General features: G+C 43.9%; 1 protein-coding gene across 7 annotated transcripts in view; it reads right to left on the bottom strand.

Moving 5' to 3' along the window:
* LOC119651713 (protein sickie) overlaps window positions 1-16,764 on the bottom strand; it is a 467,977-nt gene that overhangs the window by 5,047 nt on the left and 446,166 nt on the right. For all 7 annotated transcript variants that reach the window (XM_038055429.1, XM_038055427.1, XM_038055428.1 and 4 more), the window contains 3 exons: window positions 4,171-5,996; window positions 3,835-4,090; window positions 3,297-3,776 (listed from right to left, as the gene is read on the bottom strand). In XM_038055429.1, the coding sequence (XP_037911357.1) occupies window positions 3,297-3,776; window positions 3,835-4,090; window positions 4,171-5,996 (2,562 nt within the window). The remainder of the gene's footprint in view (window positions 1-3,296; window positions 3,777-3,834; window positions 4,091-4,170; window positions 5,997-16,764) is intronic.

Below are 16,764 nucleotides of genomic sequence, written 5' to 3'. Positions count from 1 at the left end.
GAAGGAGGAGGATGGTGAGGCCTTGAAAAAAAGTAATTCAATCTTTTGGGACTGAAAGAATCAGCGGTGAAAACGTTAAGGAATAGAAACATACCTACGATCGAAGACAAACCACTATCATCAAACTGTTAGCAGCAGGGAGAGTAAGAAAAGGCTGGGCTATCTGTCCGAAAGCAGGCAGCAATAGCTGCCCGCAATTCAGGAGCCAATTCAACCTTACCCAATGCCAGGCGGCGCAAGAACTACTCCTGCAAAATTTCCGCGAGAAAAACATCGATGTGGCCATAATTAGTGATATCGAAATCACGGTGGTGGCATTTGGGTGAAAGATCAAACGGGCCAAGTAGCATAATGAGAGAACAAGCCTTCTAGGAATTAATAGAGTACCCGCAGGATGGATTTGTCAGAGTAAAAGTGAAAGGAATCCACTTAGATAGCTAATATGTTCCATCCACCGCTACAGTTGCTGAGTATGACCAGATGCTCAGTGTTGTCCGATAATCATAGCAGGTGCTTTTAATGCGTGGGCTCTTGAATAGGGCAACCGAAGAACGAATGTGAAAGAATAAGTTTTGTTCGAAGCATTCACGGTAAGCGGGTAACAGTAAGCGGCCAGGAGTCTATAGTGGACCTGACATGGCCGCTTTAGCCAGTAGAGTCGCTTGACAAGTCAGTAGGAGCTATATTCCAGCGACCACCAGGCAATCTGCATGGAAATCAAGAGCGAATCAATCAATGCTGGGTGGTTTGCCCGGCTGCAGGGTGAAAGCTTTTTAGAGGGACTCGTTTTCCGCAACGATCAAGTCTGATATATCCTTAGATTTTATGGTCAAAGAAAAGAAACTCCGAGTCACCCGGTGAGGTACATCGCATGGTGTGATGCTACTATGCCTAGAAAGCAACTGTTCCGAATTAGGCAGCCCAATTATTGGTGGAAAAAACGAAATCGCAAGTTTGCGAGCCGCATGTTTCCGGGCAAGAAGGTTTTATCAGAGGCTCAGGGGAAAGCCCGGTACCGACCGTCGGGAGGAGACATACAGGAAACTGCGTGGCCGCTTAAAGGAAACCATTAAAGTAGTAACAAAACAGCTTCAAACAGTGTGTGAGTATGCCGATATAAACCCTTGGGGTTGGACCTACAGGGAGGTAATGAAAAGGCTGTTCTTTCACAACGAAAACAGCGGAAGGCAAATAGTTGTCCAGCTCAATTAGGGCATAATACATCCAGTACCTGCGGAGGAGCTGCGAGTTGCTGTAAGTGGTAGGACCGTCGATGACAAGACCCCAGGTTTGGCATCTCTAACAGAGCTTTGAGTTGGCAATGACGACTGAGCCCAATCTTTTCGCTAAAACCTTCGAGGTGTCCTTAGAGGAAGGAATATTTCTGCTCAGTGGCAGGAATATTTCGTGCTCAGGCAATGATTCTGTAGCTTCGGCGCCAAATTGTTCGGAGACTAAAACCGTTCAGAAACTGGGAAATTATGGGAACCAAATTCGTCGAGGTGCTATGCATTTTCTGGAAACCGTATTGATGGTTGGAGAATTTAATATGAGCCGCGGACAAGAGGGTGATGGCCTTGGCACAGGTCCGACAAGAAGCCCTTCTTAACACCATCAAGCGGGCTGTTCCTCCTTGCCTGAAATTTCAACGAAAAAAGGGATAGTATAAACCCGGCAATATTTTCACTCCGCGCCCAGTTTTTTCGCATAATTTTTACCCCTGGTCCGGATTTTCTCTCTGCCCTGCCTTGATAGCCAATAATGAGCTGAAATTACGATAAGATTCGCCCAATGTTGCATTGCACGATTTTAACGGGTACTACACCCACGATCATAGCCGTTGCCTCACTAGGATTACAATTTATGTGGAACAGGCGCAAAACAGACGTGGCATATTGAATCGACGAGTGGACGATTGTTTATTGTTTCAGCCTTGCGCAGGAAAAGCCGTAGGAAAAAGTAGTCATCTTGACCAGAAAGAGAATTGTGACCTCGCGTCTCATATTAATCGGCAAGTTGACTACACAGTCAACGCCATTGGTTAAATACCTCAGTTTAACGCTAGACTCGACGAAGAGGTTCTTCGAACAATTCAAAGTAGCAGCGAACATGGATGCAGTTAGAGGCTCGGCCTTAAGTCGGCTAATGGCGAATATTCTTGTATCTAGCTGGAGACGTCTTTGTATGGGGGCAAAGCAATATTGTCTGCTCTACGACGCGGTACTATGAGCTACACTTGACAAGAAGGTGTATCGTAAGCGCCTTGCCAAAGTGCAGCGACGGGCGAGTGGAGTCCGTCTATCACGCTATCTAAGAATCGGTTTTTACTGAGAGTGGTGATCCCCTTTGCCTTCTTTGATAAGGAACCTAAAGTCATTAACAGCAGCTAAAGAGAAGGCTTAAGATAGGTGGTTGCGCATAAAGAACGGCAAAACACACTAACCGAGTGGCAACTCTCTTGGCAAAATGAGGCGGATGGACTGCGCGATTCATCAGCAATTTAGATCCGTGGTTGAATCGTAAGCACGATGAGATTGACTATTTCCTTACTCAATATCTAAGTGGGCGTGGATGTTTTTAGTCGTATCTGCATGAGACTAGGGAGGCACGATCCCCTGATTGTGTGTTCTGCAATGGGGTGGCGGACGCCGCTGGTCACGCATTTTTCCCTTGAGGAATTTGGGATGGGTTTCGTCAGCAGCTTTATGTAGATTCAGAAGAACTCTCTCGAGACAACGTTGTCAGAGAGATGCTGGGGAGCGTTGGAGGATACAGTCGTTTTGTACATTACGTTAGGGTCGTTTTTGCTGCGAAGAAGATTGAGTTCGGGCGGTGAGTGGATCGAATGGCAAAGGGCTCATTGAACTAACAACTGCCTTACTCCTTTCCCCTCTCCCCCTAGTGAAAGGATCTAACTTGAAGGCTCCCTAAGCCGGGAGAGTACCACCGACCCTAAAAATCTGCTATAGCAGTCGTAGGATAATGTCCTGATGGCAATGTCTTCTTGAGGACGCTGATCCTGCACTGTATGCAATTCCGTTTTCTGGCTTTTTCTGCTATGCTCAAAGTTTTTATTGATGGGTCTGGACCAGAATTTCGGTTTCGATTCGGTTTTACAACTGCAGAGCTGAGTGCAAAAGTATATAACTGGAGAAAGTGCGCACTATGGGACTCTCGTACTTCATGAACTTTACCACTGGATGTTGAACTAAACCATTTATCATTTTTTTAAGATTTGTTTTTTAAAAATCGCTTCCAATTTAGAATACAAATAGATTGAAAATTAAACAACTCACCAATGGATCTTGATTATCACTATTTCCTGGTGCATCTGCTTCCAAACCAACATCTTCAGCATTAATCTGCCTCAAAGGCGGAACTGAATCCGGTCCATATGGCCATGGATACGTGTCCCGAATAAATGTTGATGGATCATTCCAAGCGCCTCCTCGTCGACCATACAACTGCACACCTTCCCTAACCGCTTCCACTAAATACGGAGCCAAATGATAATTCCAAATGTCGGTAAACCAAACTTGGGATTGTTTTAAATCTAGTGGGCAGGATAAGAATAGTCTTGGACCGATGGTGACATCACTTGAGCTATGATTTTCTAGGAACCGATTAATGTGTTGCCAGACGGTGGGCAACCAAGCCAGCACCGAATTTAATTCGGGTTGTTGGGTGTGACTGGAGAGCTCAAGAGTGAAGAGACGTCTTCGCAGGAAGCGCCCCAGGAAACCTTTTACGGGCTCCATGTGGTTGGCGGTGAGAACCTAAAAATAAGGACATTTTAATTTAACCCTAGACTTTAATTTAGGCTCCTTTTCTCACCCATCGGAAGTTATGATGCAACTGTAGATTTGTTGTATTGCAGGTCGCTTGTGACATTGTCCCAATAATGCAGGGCAGTTTTGCTGCTGGTCCGGCACTCAGTAGGGACGAAAAGACATCACCAAGTGCGGATGCATGATGTAAATTATCTAAAATAATCACAGATGGAAGTTCTGAGGCTCCGTTGGACATTGAAGCTTGCTCGGCTATATGACCTAGATATTGTCGTAGCTCTTTGGATGATTTATGATCGACACTGGAAACAGGAAATCATTAATTAATTGTTCGTTCAGAAAAAGGATATGTATTAGTGATCCTTGGGAAGTTCAAACTTACTTGAAAGTAGCGATTGCTTCTGATAAGTTACCCCGTCCAGACCTGGCTACAAGAAATTCAGCTAGTTTTCGTGCTAGATACGATTTTCCTGTACCGCTCGGCCCGCATAGGATCAATCTTCTATGCTCGGTCAGTAGACTTATATACCTATGGACTATGCTTCTCGGGATTAAACTATCGAATGCTAGACAGCCGACTCCTTGCAAACAAATGTATAAAGTCCTTACATTCCCGACTATATAACCGCAAGGCAAAAGTTCGGGGAAACCCATTTCTGGTCCGCGCTTTGCTTCTCCCAAATGATAAGACGTTATTGAATCTGTATTGAGTCCTAAATTCGTTCCTGGGTCGACTCTTGATACATAATCCTTGAAGGTTTTTCTCACGATGTAATCTAGGTTCTGCCACGTAGTCTTTCCAGAAATATATGTGTACGCCACCACGAATTCATTCAAAGTTGGATCCGGGAATCGTTTCAAGTCCCGTTCTTCTTCGAATTCTCCATCATCGCCTTCAAGGTCCTCGCCCGAATGTTTGCTGGAGCAGTAGTAGTTATCCGATTCTAGTATTTCTTCGGCATATTTCGGGAAGGATTCAGGCTGTCCAAGGTAAACAGCTATAGAAATTTTCTTGCCGTCGGTATGATCGGTTACTTCCTCGACGGCTGTAGCATTTGGTAGATGCGTAGGGCTTGGAACTTCGATGGCAGGTGGTGGAGGTGTCAAGTCAATGTGGGAGGTTGGACTTAAAGGTGGAGGTGGAGGTTCAGGAGCAGGTGCTGGAGGGATGTTTTCTTCTTCGACTTCCTCTTCTAGACTTTTTGGAAGTTCCATTGGAGGTCTGTTTCCTCCATCTGCTAGACTGTACCGTCGACATTCTCCTATAGAGCCATTAGGGCTGGTTGCATTACCTAAAGAGGCCTCACTCCCAGCTAAGGATCGACTGGTCACTAGTTTCTGTAGCCGTTCGTTATTTTGTTTGAGTGTTATCATCTCGGCACGCATTTTCATTACCGTGTCTTTTAGGTTTTCGAGTTGAGACGCGGAACTTAAAGCCTCTAGTCGGATATCAGTGAGGACAAGATCCTTTTCGCGTAGCTGTTTTTTGAGGTCTTCCACAATTGGATTGTTCTGAACATCTATGGCATCTACAGGTTTTGCGTTTTCAATGATAGGAACGACTTTCTGCGGGCTCTTGGTTGGTGATGGGGGAGGAAGAGCTGCTACATTGTCGCTGGGAAGTTGTGCAGGGTTTGATCCTGCGTGCGAGTGATGGTGATGATGATGTTGTTGCTGGTGGTGCTGTTGTTCTAGACCACTCTGCGTACTACTCATATGGCGACTTGTTTTGGAAATTTTAGCATTTCGCGAGAAAGCTTTAGTGAATGAACTTCTCAGCCAACCTTTCTTCTTTTTCTTATCCTGAGCGGAACATCCTGAGCTCACTGAATTCAGGGAGCACATAGAATCCGAACTGTGGTGTCGCTGCATTCCTGCCGCATTTTGATTTCCTCCTGCTCCCATGTTAGCTATGCCTCCATTGGCTGTGATAGGTTGCTGGGATTTGGACTTGGCTTCAATTGATGTGGACGATGAGATTTGCGGGGGCCGGATCAGAGCATCTGCGGTCTGGCAATTGGTTTGCACTCCCATGCTTTGCATGTGAGCAGTCGTAAGACCAGCTTGAATCGACTGCTTGCGGAGTAGTTCAATTGTTTGACGCATGTCGGTAAGTTCACCATCCTTTCTCTCAGCAGTGGCTGTTAGTTGTTGAAGGCGTTGGGTCATGTTGGATAGACTTTGCTCGAAAGCCGCAACGACGTGTGCCTGAAATGGTAAAGCAATAACGGGCAATTAGAGAGATGTGGATTAGAAACGAGAAAATGAAGTGATTATTGATCCTGAGTGCCATCAATTAGGGTATTATCGGCCAATTAGCAGACAACTAAAGTAGAGGAGAAATTGCAGGGAAATATTGTAGCGAAAAGAAAGCACTTGCCAGACATGTTTATAAGTCGCAAAAGGCTGATGCCATTCCATTTGTGGGATGTAATTGGGTGGCATTTTACAAATTGCCATTTTACCGGACGTTAAAATATTCATAATATTAGAGGAGAAATCATCTATGATAATTTCTCAGCTATTCCAGCGCGCAAAAGCGTTTTTCTCCATTACTGCACCATTCATTTGTATATTGCCTCTAATTTAGCATGACTCCCATACTGGTCATTATAACTCACACTCATCAGAAGGCTCCGAAGATTGGCTGTTCCATTAGTGGCCAACTCAATAATTTATCATTTTATTAAATTACCAGCAATTAGAAACAATCAACAATGATGTCTTTTGCAGAGAAAGAGCCCAGAGAGCGGGCTTGAAAAACGATAGTTCAAATCAGTGGAAGATGGAGGCGTGCGCGGATAGGCGTAAGTATCCAGTAGCACTAAAGATTTCTTTCTTGACCAGCAACGACTGGCCCCCACATAAGTCGAGATCGATTGGGTTTCTTTTCTTGGGGTTTTTACGAGTCTAAGCTTGGACCATCTGAGTCTCCACGACTCAGATTGCAACAGATCAAATCAGATGATTCATGCCTCGTCCGCGGAGGGAATAAAAACCATAACGACCGACGACGTATTGCCTGCTAGGCCAAGTTAAGCCAAATTGTAACCCAAGCTCGGAGCTGGTGTATCTTGAAAGCCACAAAAGATTCTTTTCGTTTTAGTGTTGCTGTTGCTTGGTTGCTCCATTTAGTGGTTAATGCCCTTCCACAGCACTCAATCTAACGACATCGTACTGCTTCTAGGCAAGGATAGATGCTCTCTGCACACATCATTTGTTCACTGAATAAAATAAACACTTCGACAGCCAACTCAATCCATATCCAATTGTAAATGATAGGAAAAGAATTGTAGGAAAAGGCGCTCTGGGGCATTTCTATGACTTCCAAACAAACTGAATTGGAAATTATTGCTGGGCTTTGTTATTACAGACGGAGGATAATAGAAGAACTGAGACGACCATGAACATGATGACGATGACTTCCCTTACTGAATCGAAGATACATTTCACATATCATTCGCTAGTTGTGATTAGGAGGATTCAATTGTGCATATCGACGATGTGCGTGTACGAGTGCAGAATATGAGGATGGGACAATCACGACGGCTGGGCTTCTTCTGGTGTGGCTGAGTCATATGTCCTATATCCTGCAATGGATCTCTAAGCGTGTGGAAGGGAATTTTAAATTATTCCTGTCACAGGCACACACGATGTAATCAATATTCATGTGCATTCGTTGCTAATTTGGAGGGTATATAGCGAGGTTTTCGCAGTTGCATGTATAGATGTCCATCAGAGTTGATTCCAGCAATGAATCAAACTAACGATTGGCGCCTTTCCGTTAGAACGAGAAATAAGTAAATTTCTTGAAACCTTACAGTTCTCTGTGTGGCCTTTTTGGCCTCCCGATCCTATGGGGACGAATTTTAACCACTTTTTATTTTAATGACCTCACGTCTGTTGCGCGGAGTTAGGTCTTTCCATGTGCCGGAAGATCAAAGATAGTGGCTACGTGATAACAAGCTGACTATATTTAGTTAAATACCGACCAAGGTGTGGATGTGCGCCAGTGGAAACAAAGAAAGTCGGCGGTGTCTATTTCATTGGGACCTAAAAATCGCAGGGGAAGAGAAGAGCAGTAATACAAGTGAGGCCTTCCTAGGAGGTGCAGGCAAATCGAAAAGAGGAGCAAGGCGACAATGAATGGATATTCTGGGTTCTGGATGTTCTTGCAGAATATTTCGCCAGCAACAACAGCAGTCTCAACTTCTGCTTAAGGAGGAAGTCCCATTAAAGAGGAGCGCGGAAGCCTGCAACAAGGTTGAGAAAAGGTAGGGAAAAAATATCTGAAAAAAAAGATATGACATACGCGGATATTCCCTGAAAGTTCAAGATGGATTTGATGCTGGTAGACCGAATCTATCGAGGAAATCTCTCGGCAAGACAGTGGAAAACATCTCCTGTACCCAAATTGAAAGGCTGAATTAAGAGTTGGCCATTCAATATAAGGACATTGACGGATGCACAGCAAAGGAGTACATTCCTATCGGCTTAGAAAACAGGTTAGGAATGAACTGCTCAGAAAGGCTTCACGATAGTGAACTATCAGTTCACCGTCAGAAATAGATCTCGAATTACTCTCGACGGTTAATAATTTAAGAATAAGCTGTGTCTTTTTTCGACGCAGGAAGCTTGAGCAATCTTTCAGATTCCTTAAATTCACTCATATAATAGGCGTATGCATGGCCAGCAGTGTCAGGTCAAAAAGCTACAGGGTATGTGGAAAAGAAAGCTATATATTCAAGGAATGTAAAGAAGTGGGAGTAAATTCAGCACGTATGTATGTTGAACAATAATATCGTCCGGAAGCAATCTATTTTCAAAACATCCAATTCACGACAGACTGGATCAATTGGGGAGAAACTGTCTACTGGAAGCAAGCACAATTCCGCTTGGGTCTCGTGTTAGGCCACCAGATGTGTCGACGCCGGTTCAGTGCATCGGCGGTGGATGCGTCCCATGCGACGGTAATGTAGTGTGTAGTTCGCGTCTCCGCTGCGCTACTACATAACTCTAGCTGAAACCACGCGGGTTCATGGGAGGACTCCTGGACGTGATTCTGCCAATAGTGTTACCGGGCGAACTTGACGGTTCGGTGAATGGTTTTAGTCTTCACGAGTAGACCCATTTGGGTCCGCCCCGGACATCGAGCTTGAAGGAGTGTGCCCGTCGCTCCAGGAGTTTGAAAGAGCGCTCATATAGTGCTGACGGCAGCGTCTGAGAAGCGTCCACCCTAGTAAGGTCTCGCAATCATGTCTTGGGGTCCCTGGGGAGTTCGAACTCCGGTGTCGTGTCTCGGGAAGCTGTAGTCGGCTGCAGTTTGAAACGGCGTCCTTAAGTAGACGCAGTAGGCAGAAGTCGTTTACCCTATTTAGTCTTAAGTATAGGGTCGGCGGGGATCCACAGATCCTCCCCGTACACTATCTCCTCGGGGCTGGCACATGATTGTGAAGTAATTTTTGTCAGAGGTATTGCCTCAGGCCACCGTGTAAACCTGTCGATTGTGAGGCAATACTTGCGAACATGCCAGTCTCGCAAAGGGCCATTGTTGTCATGGTGGGTGCTATGGAAGTGGTTGTTTGATGGGGGGAATATGCCTACTTTTTACGTGTTTATTAATTTTACACCTCTCGCGTGCGATAAACTGTCTTGTCTAAGACTTTACATTCTCGTTCATAGACGGTCAGAAGTGTTTTCCGGTGATTAACCGGGTTTCGCAGAATAAGTAGGAGTTTCCACGGTGGTTCAGGTTGTTGGTGTTTCAGCATTCAATTCCACAGTGGTCAAATACTGCAATTGTGTTTTGTGAAAGCAGTGAAGTTGTCAAAAGCGATAGCGATTTGAATTCTACGTGCCAGGATGTAACAAACCCACCACGAATCCTAATGATCTTGACACCGGTGTCAAGAAATCAAGTCAACAACAACTACGACGACACAACCATCAATAGCCGACATTTTTAGAAGGAGTGGCAATCCACCAGGCTCATTGCTTCTTCTTGAAATGGGAGATTCTAATATAAATACCTTTGCAAAAAGCAGAAAGTTACGACGGCTATCAGTAGATTACGACGGTCAACAATAAGTGACCGTCGTAATTTTCCGCAAACAGAAGGAAAAGTCGACTAGCAGTGAAAAAGGGAGTGGCATAGTGTAGGGTAAGAGTTCTGGCGGCTAAAAAGGATGGAGGCCATCGTGTTCGAGGTCGAAAAAAAGGCCACAGGAAAAGATGCAAGCTCTGAGCTGCATGATACTTTTTTGTCGGGAAAAAAGACTGACGAACTCTCCAAGCAAGCGGAAACGCAAATCATCTATCCGAGAAAATGCACTTCATCAGAAAAACAAGAGTGGAGGAAAAAAGCTATTCAAGAGGTATGGGGTGGTTTTATGGAAAATTAAGGCTGCTACCATCGTCGTGTACAACATATTTATGGATGTCAAAAATGACAGAAAGAAGGCTATCACTCACCAGTGAAACTTCTGAAAGATAGCTGAAGAGGAGCTGAAGAAAAACACATCGCTAGTGCAGCCCCTAGTCGCACAACACACAATACCCTCGGCCCACCAGAAGGAGAACAAACAATCGAGATGAGGGAAAGCAGCGTGGATTTGTAGCCAAGAATGCGGCGAGAAGAGTTCCGCGAGATGGTAACCAAACGGACCAAGCAGCGTCGAAAAAAAGTAAAAATTCTTCGACAACAACGAAAGTTGAATAGTGACGGCAATGACTCTACGGCTGCAAAGTCAAGGCCAACTACGACGGCAACATCAGCGCCCGAGGAAAAGAGAAAGGGCAAAGCACAGCCAAAGGCCACTCTTACCAAGCCGAACAAAGAAAGATCTTTCGCGGGAGTTCTTCGAGCTGTCACCAACAATGACAAACCAGAAGATGCTGGGGTACAGATTAAATCCATTGGACGGACCCGAACAGACGGTACATGTACTTATCAAGCTTGGGTCGAAGATTGACAAGAAGAGTGCGTTCTGGGAGACAGTTTAGAGCGTTCTAGGCGCGGGAGCAGAACATGCATAGCAACTGCTCACGACCTAATGGGGGGCAGGTGGTGCAAGAAAGCAGAGCTGACTTGTTTTGCTCAACGAGCGATACCGAGTCAGGAGTCAGGGAAAGTGGAGGAAACAGAAGCTTGTGCTAATCCCGAAGCCAAATAAACCTTTGGGTAATCCTTCGTCTTATAGGGCTATATGTCTGCTAAACGGCATCGGCAAACTCTTCGAACGGGTTATCTTCAATAGGCTTGTACCAATCACAGAAAAGGAGGGTGGTCTCTAAGACAAGCAGTTCGGATTCCGAAAGGCAAGATCTACTGTCAATGCCATCAGCACGGTGACGGAAATTGCGGAAAAGGCAGTAGATCTTGTGCGGTAGTTACTCTCGACGTGAAGAATGCCTTTAACACGGCAAAATGGAGCAAAATAATTGCGGTTTTAGCCAAACTGGGCTCTCCTAAATACCTGGCGCACATGGTCAGGGAATTTCTCCGGGAGAGGATATTGTGTTACAATTTGGACGATGGACCTAATATACCTATCGTCGGCAATTAGTACGAAGTGAATCTATTTTAGAATGGTAAAAAAGATGGGATGATTCACCTAAAGGACGCGGACACACAGGATTATTCCAGATGTCTCAAAATGAATCAAACGAAGGCACGGTGAGGTTAGTTACCACCTAACTCAATTCCTAAGCGGTCACGGAGGATACCGTGCATACTTTTAACACTTCGAATGTGACGACTCACCATATTGCCGACATACATGATGATTCCTGAGGATGCGGAACATGTTGTTTTTAACTGCCCGCGGTTCGCAGCACACAGAGCGGAGGGGGAAATTGACGCCGGGGTACGGTTAACACCCGAGAATATCGTGGACCACATGCCAGCCTCTGAAACATTTTGGAGGGCGGTGGAAAAATTAATGAAGGCGATCCACAATCTGCTGAGGAAGGAGGAGCTTCGGAGGAAAGTTACAAATAACGACACGAGGGGCAGTTCGTAACTGATCCCGCCCTGCGAGGTAATACCGAAATGGCAGTCCCGCGGGGTAAGCGAAGGAGAAGGAGGTGGTTTTAGTGAGTAAAAGTCTCATATAACCGTATGGCAGGAGCCAGCGGTAGGTTTTGAACCTTTCCACCTTCCACTATGCGTTGGAAGGAAAAGACAGTCAGACAGTAAACCGATTTTAATAAGGTTTTGTTTTCCATAAAACCTTAAAAAGTGCAGGTCGGTTAGCATCAAAGTAAAGTTCAAAAGATACATCTTAGTTTTGACATTCGTTGGAAGGGTGGGGAGCGCGGGGGGTTGAAAGTGATCACTTCTTTAAGGGGGTCATTCTCAGAAACTACCAAACCGAAAAATCTGAAAAAAATCAGGAGGCTGCTACTATATGGTGCCTGGGCTCCGAAATACCTTCCATGCCGATATCTGTTTAAATAAAGTTAATAATAGTATATTACTACAATTTTTTGTAATAGGTTAGAAACCCCCCTTAAGTTCATCCTAGCACCATGAAATTTTGCAGTGGTATAGGCTATAATATAGAGCATGATCTTACCAAGTTTGGTGGAAATCGCACTATTACTAACAAAGATATAATTTGTTGCTTCTTTGAAAATTGAAGACTACGAATGTCAATATCACCCGAAAGTGGATACTCTCACATAATATATGGATATTTTACGTGCTACGTACTAAGAAATACACAAAACCTTTCGTACCTGAAGCGTCCAGCTTCCGGTTTCCCGACTTGTTTCTCTTTGAAACAGTGGCTTAAAAACCATTCCATATGCCATGGAAATTCCGAATTCAGATCGTTTCTTGGAACTACTGCGCCAGGACTGGAACATTTCCGGTCAGGAAGGAAGGACTTGTACTGATGAGGAGGAAATGAAAATTCAGCATCATGTACCATAGATTGCGCACATTTCAGGGGGAGATGACTACACATGTGCCTCCTAAGCATGACGTAACAACTTCAAGAGGTTTCCCAATCAAATCAACCAAAAAACTGTTTGATTGATTCCAAAAAAAAAACTATGTCAACTCCATATTCGACAAAATATCCATCTAAGTGTAATACATCACAATTTAAGATTGACATCAAGCCCATATGGAACTCCATATACCATAAACATGTTCAGCTTTCAATAACAATTAACCCTTTTTATGGACATAAACTAGTTTCCTATACCATTGTAGGCACTCCTCTATCACTTGACCATCGCATCAACTATTCAAAACGTTATTTGAATTGCATACGAACCACATTTTCGAATAAATGGGCAGATTGGTAACTTCTTCATATCCAAAAAGCCAAATGTATAATTTTACATTAGTAACAATGGGAGACAATGATTTCCTCTTCTGAATACGAAATGAATTTAAATGCGGGACAATTCATCGGGTCACACCTGCATGCATATCATTAAAATTTATGAAGATTTACCAGACAATTCGATGGCTCAAAAGTGCGGCTTTTATCTGAACTCCAAAGTGAAGTTTTCGTGCATCTGCATTGCTTCGAACGTAACAAAACGTCAAGAGATGCACTGGGAGAAATTTCAATTACTTGTCTTTTATAGCCAATCTATCTTCCAATCACATAAACGTATCTAAGTATCTTATGATAGAAAGCTTTAAAATTCTCATTTCATAAAGCAATTTCTTGGGACTTCTAGGTCAGCCCCTAAAATTTATCTCTAAGTGCACAGAAATATTTGGGAGTCATTTTCCCAGAAACCTTGATCAAAAATAGTTAATGAGCTTAGAACAACTTTTATGGTAAATGCTCGAAACTGACCTAGGTTTAGATGGAATACATTGAAAGATACACTTAGCGGACGCCTACGCTTCGACCCAGTAAGGAGACCTTGGAACGTCTAAGTAATGAATGAAATGCTGATTTGTTGCGCTCGTTTTCAATGGGTAATCAAAAAAGATGAATTGTCTCTGTGTAAGCGGCTTATTAAGTAAATATTTTGGCGGATTTTGTGATTGAAAGGTGATGAAATGACGGAAATAGGAAACATTGAACGCTGACAAATATGGAATATGATCTTGGATGAGGTTTTTACGTTCCGAGTTAATGCTGAGTTAACTAAAGTAGACTCAATGGGGACGGCGTACCCCATGATCGTGATTATATCTACTACTTGCAAACAGATTTTCCATAATAAGTGACAAGTTTAGAATATAAAGTTTCCATACAAAAGAAGGTTGTGACAATAATTTTAGGTCGTATTTTGATGTAGATAAATCACGTCCTTTCCGAATATCGAAACAAAGACCATGGTAAACAAAGGCAAGCACTCAAACTCCGGCAACGCTTATTATTAGTATCGATGGATGCGTTATGTTTCTTACCTTCATTAGCGAGAGTGGACAATTTAAAGATATTGGAGAAGTTAATGCCTTGAGATGTGGAACGTGTGGTGAAAAACTACTCCAAAGATGCGGTTGGCAATTAGGAATTGACTGAAAGCAGCCCTACTTGTAAAAAGGGTAAAAAACAGACAGCAATCCCTAAATTGCATAATGCCTTTTCTAACGAAACCTTATCTGGGCCTGGGATAAGGCCAGATATACCAGCTGCGACGTTCGGTTATGGTAAAAAGATGCGCAACAGTTTTCTGAGTTATGTCCACGCTCCTTGATAACGGTGTCAAAAGGTCCTAGAGTGCCTCCCTTGCATGGTTTAAGCCGGAAACCGAAAGCGGCTACCAATTAAAAAATCTGCGTTTTAATAAGGGTAGGTTGTAAAGTTCTCCCTCCCTTGTGGCGAAAACTGGGCGCTTCAGGTGTTATAGGTTTTGTGTATTTCTTTTATAAAGACATTTGTGTGCACTTGTCCAAACTTTGACCGAAATTTGGTGTGAATCGATGCAACCGTCTCCGAGAAAAATGTGTGCGACAGACAGACAGACGAACAGGCAGGCAGACATTAAACCGATTTTAATAAGGTTTTTGTTTTACAAAAAACTTTAAAAAGCAAGAGTGAAGCCAAGGGAAACGTCAACATCGACACCAAAACAAGATATTCACGGCAAGACACTTATGTTGTCTATCTTTTTTTTTTTGGAGGTGGATTTTTCAAAAGACTTTGGCCTGGGCACGCCAGAGTATGGGACTCCCCTTACCCCGTGGAACCACCGTTAGGTACTATATCACGGTGCGGAGTTTGCTTATTTTAGCTAGGTCGCTTTCCTCACATCTTCTGCTTTTCGCAGTTTATCCTGGATTGCTGCGATTATGGAGTCAATCGCATCCCAATCCTCCTGGCGAGGTACCATTTTCCGGATAAAATTTTCTGGTGATAGTACTTCACCTAGAGTTAGTTTCTTCTAGGTTCCTCCTTTCTTCCACGAATACGGGGTCCTCTGAGACCCCGCCGCAGTTTGGACAATCAGGTGATGTGTCCAATTTAAGCCTGTACAGGTATTGACGATATCCTCCATGACCAGTGAGAAACTGGGTGAAATTATTATTGATTTCCCCATGTTTTCTCTCAAGCCACTCCCCGATGGAAGGGATCAACCTAAGTCCAATGATCCTTTTCTGATTGGTCCCATCGCTATTGCCATCTGCTTATGGATCTCTCCCTTTAGGTTTTTTCACCTACGATAAAGGAGGGATGGACCTGGTATTATATATGTTCATCATCTCAGTTGAAAGGATGTCAATCGGAATCATTCCCGAGATGACGAACGCTGCATCATGTGAAACAATCCTGAAGGCTGTTTTTAGGAGGTTTATTTGTATTAACCTCGCACAAAATGCATGTGGGGTCCCTATTGCAATTCTTGGCAATATGTCCTTTTTCCCCACACCTTCGACATCGGTCGGATCGATTGATGCAACTGATGCGTGCCTTCGCGAAGTGCCTAAACATCAGGCATTTTAAATACCTCTTTAGAAAGATCTATTCCTTTAGTCGGCAAACAACCCATCCAATTCGAACCTTCCCTACAACCAACAACTTCTGTGCTGCCTCCATTGGCAGTCGCATTGTGGCCTAGGTTAGGGAACTGTTCTCCGTGAGCCTTGGCAAGATTATGTTGTCTATCTGGTGAGACCAGCAAGGTGTGCTGAGTCGCTGCAACCCAATGAACCTGTGGCAGCTGAACGGGAGCAAATGGTTGAACTTGGCACGCTAAACCTGCATAGGCCGAAAGACAAACAAATGTGACTGAGAAGTTTTGCCTCACCCACTTTACCCTCCGGACATGGTACCTTCGGACTATCATTTGTTTCGATCGATGCAAAGCGGTTTACAAGACCAGCACTTCAAAAACTACTCGAAAGCCGAAAATTGGGCCAGAATGGAAATTTTCTAACAGAAGGATCCATCTTTTGCCCGAAAGATGTGTTGAACATGATGATTACAAGTTTGCCTTGTACCTAAATGCAAACTTCAGAGCTTCGTTGAAGATACTATTCGATTCGGTGTTTTTATCCTTCTTGGATAAGACCGCTTCAAGTCCTTTACCATGAAGAAGGTATTCCGAACCTAGAACTTGCTTTCAAATTTTCCATGGCTATAATCCTCTCGAACTGACCGATGTCAATCTGATCTAGGTAATCTCGTTCATAACTTTTTTTTCTATTCTTTGTCTACACGACAGTCCAGATCATTCATTTTAAGGAAGGGGTTAGTCCCCAGTGTGTTCTGAACTGCTCGCAAAACGCGTAGCTCAACGATATACCACCACTTTGAGTCTGCGGGATAGATTTGACATTCAGTGTCTTCTGGTTCGGCACGATTTCTCGATGGAGTTCCGCAAAAGATGTCCCATCATTTGGCTTGATTATAAAGGTCCCTTTTAGTGGTTTGCCTTTCTCTTTTTCTGTGATGTAACTGTTGTTATCGCGATCGGCTTCAACTTTGCTCTTGGCCATTACGGTAGTTGTCGCAAGGGGAAAAAAGTCTTCCCTAGGAAAAGGAACTGGTTGTCTCAT

Source organism: Hermetia illucens, chromosome 3 (assembly GCF_905115235.1).
Source record: "Hermetia illucens chromosome 3, iHerIll2.2.curated.20191125, whole genome shotgun sequence".
Lineage (NCBI taxonomy): Eukaryota > Metazoa > Arthropoda > Insecta > Diptera > Stratiomyidae > Hermetia > Hermetia illucens.
The sequence above is the reverse complement of the archived record's forward strand: the minus strand, read 5'-3'. Positions and strand labels throughout refer to the sequence as shown.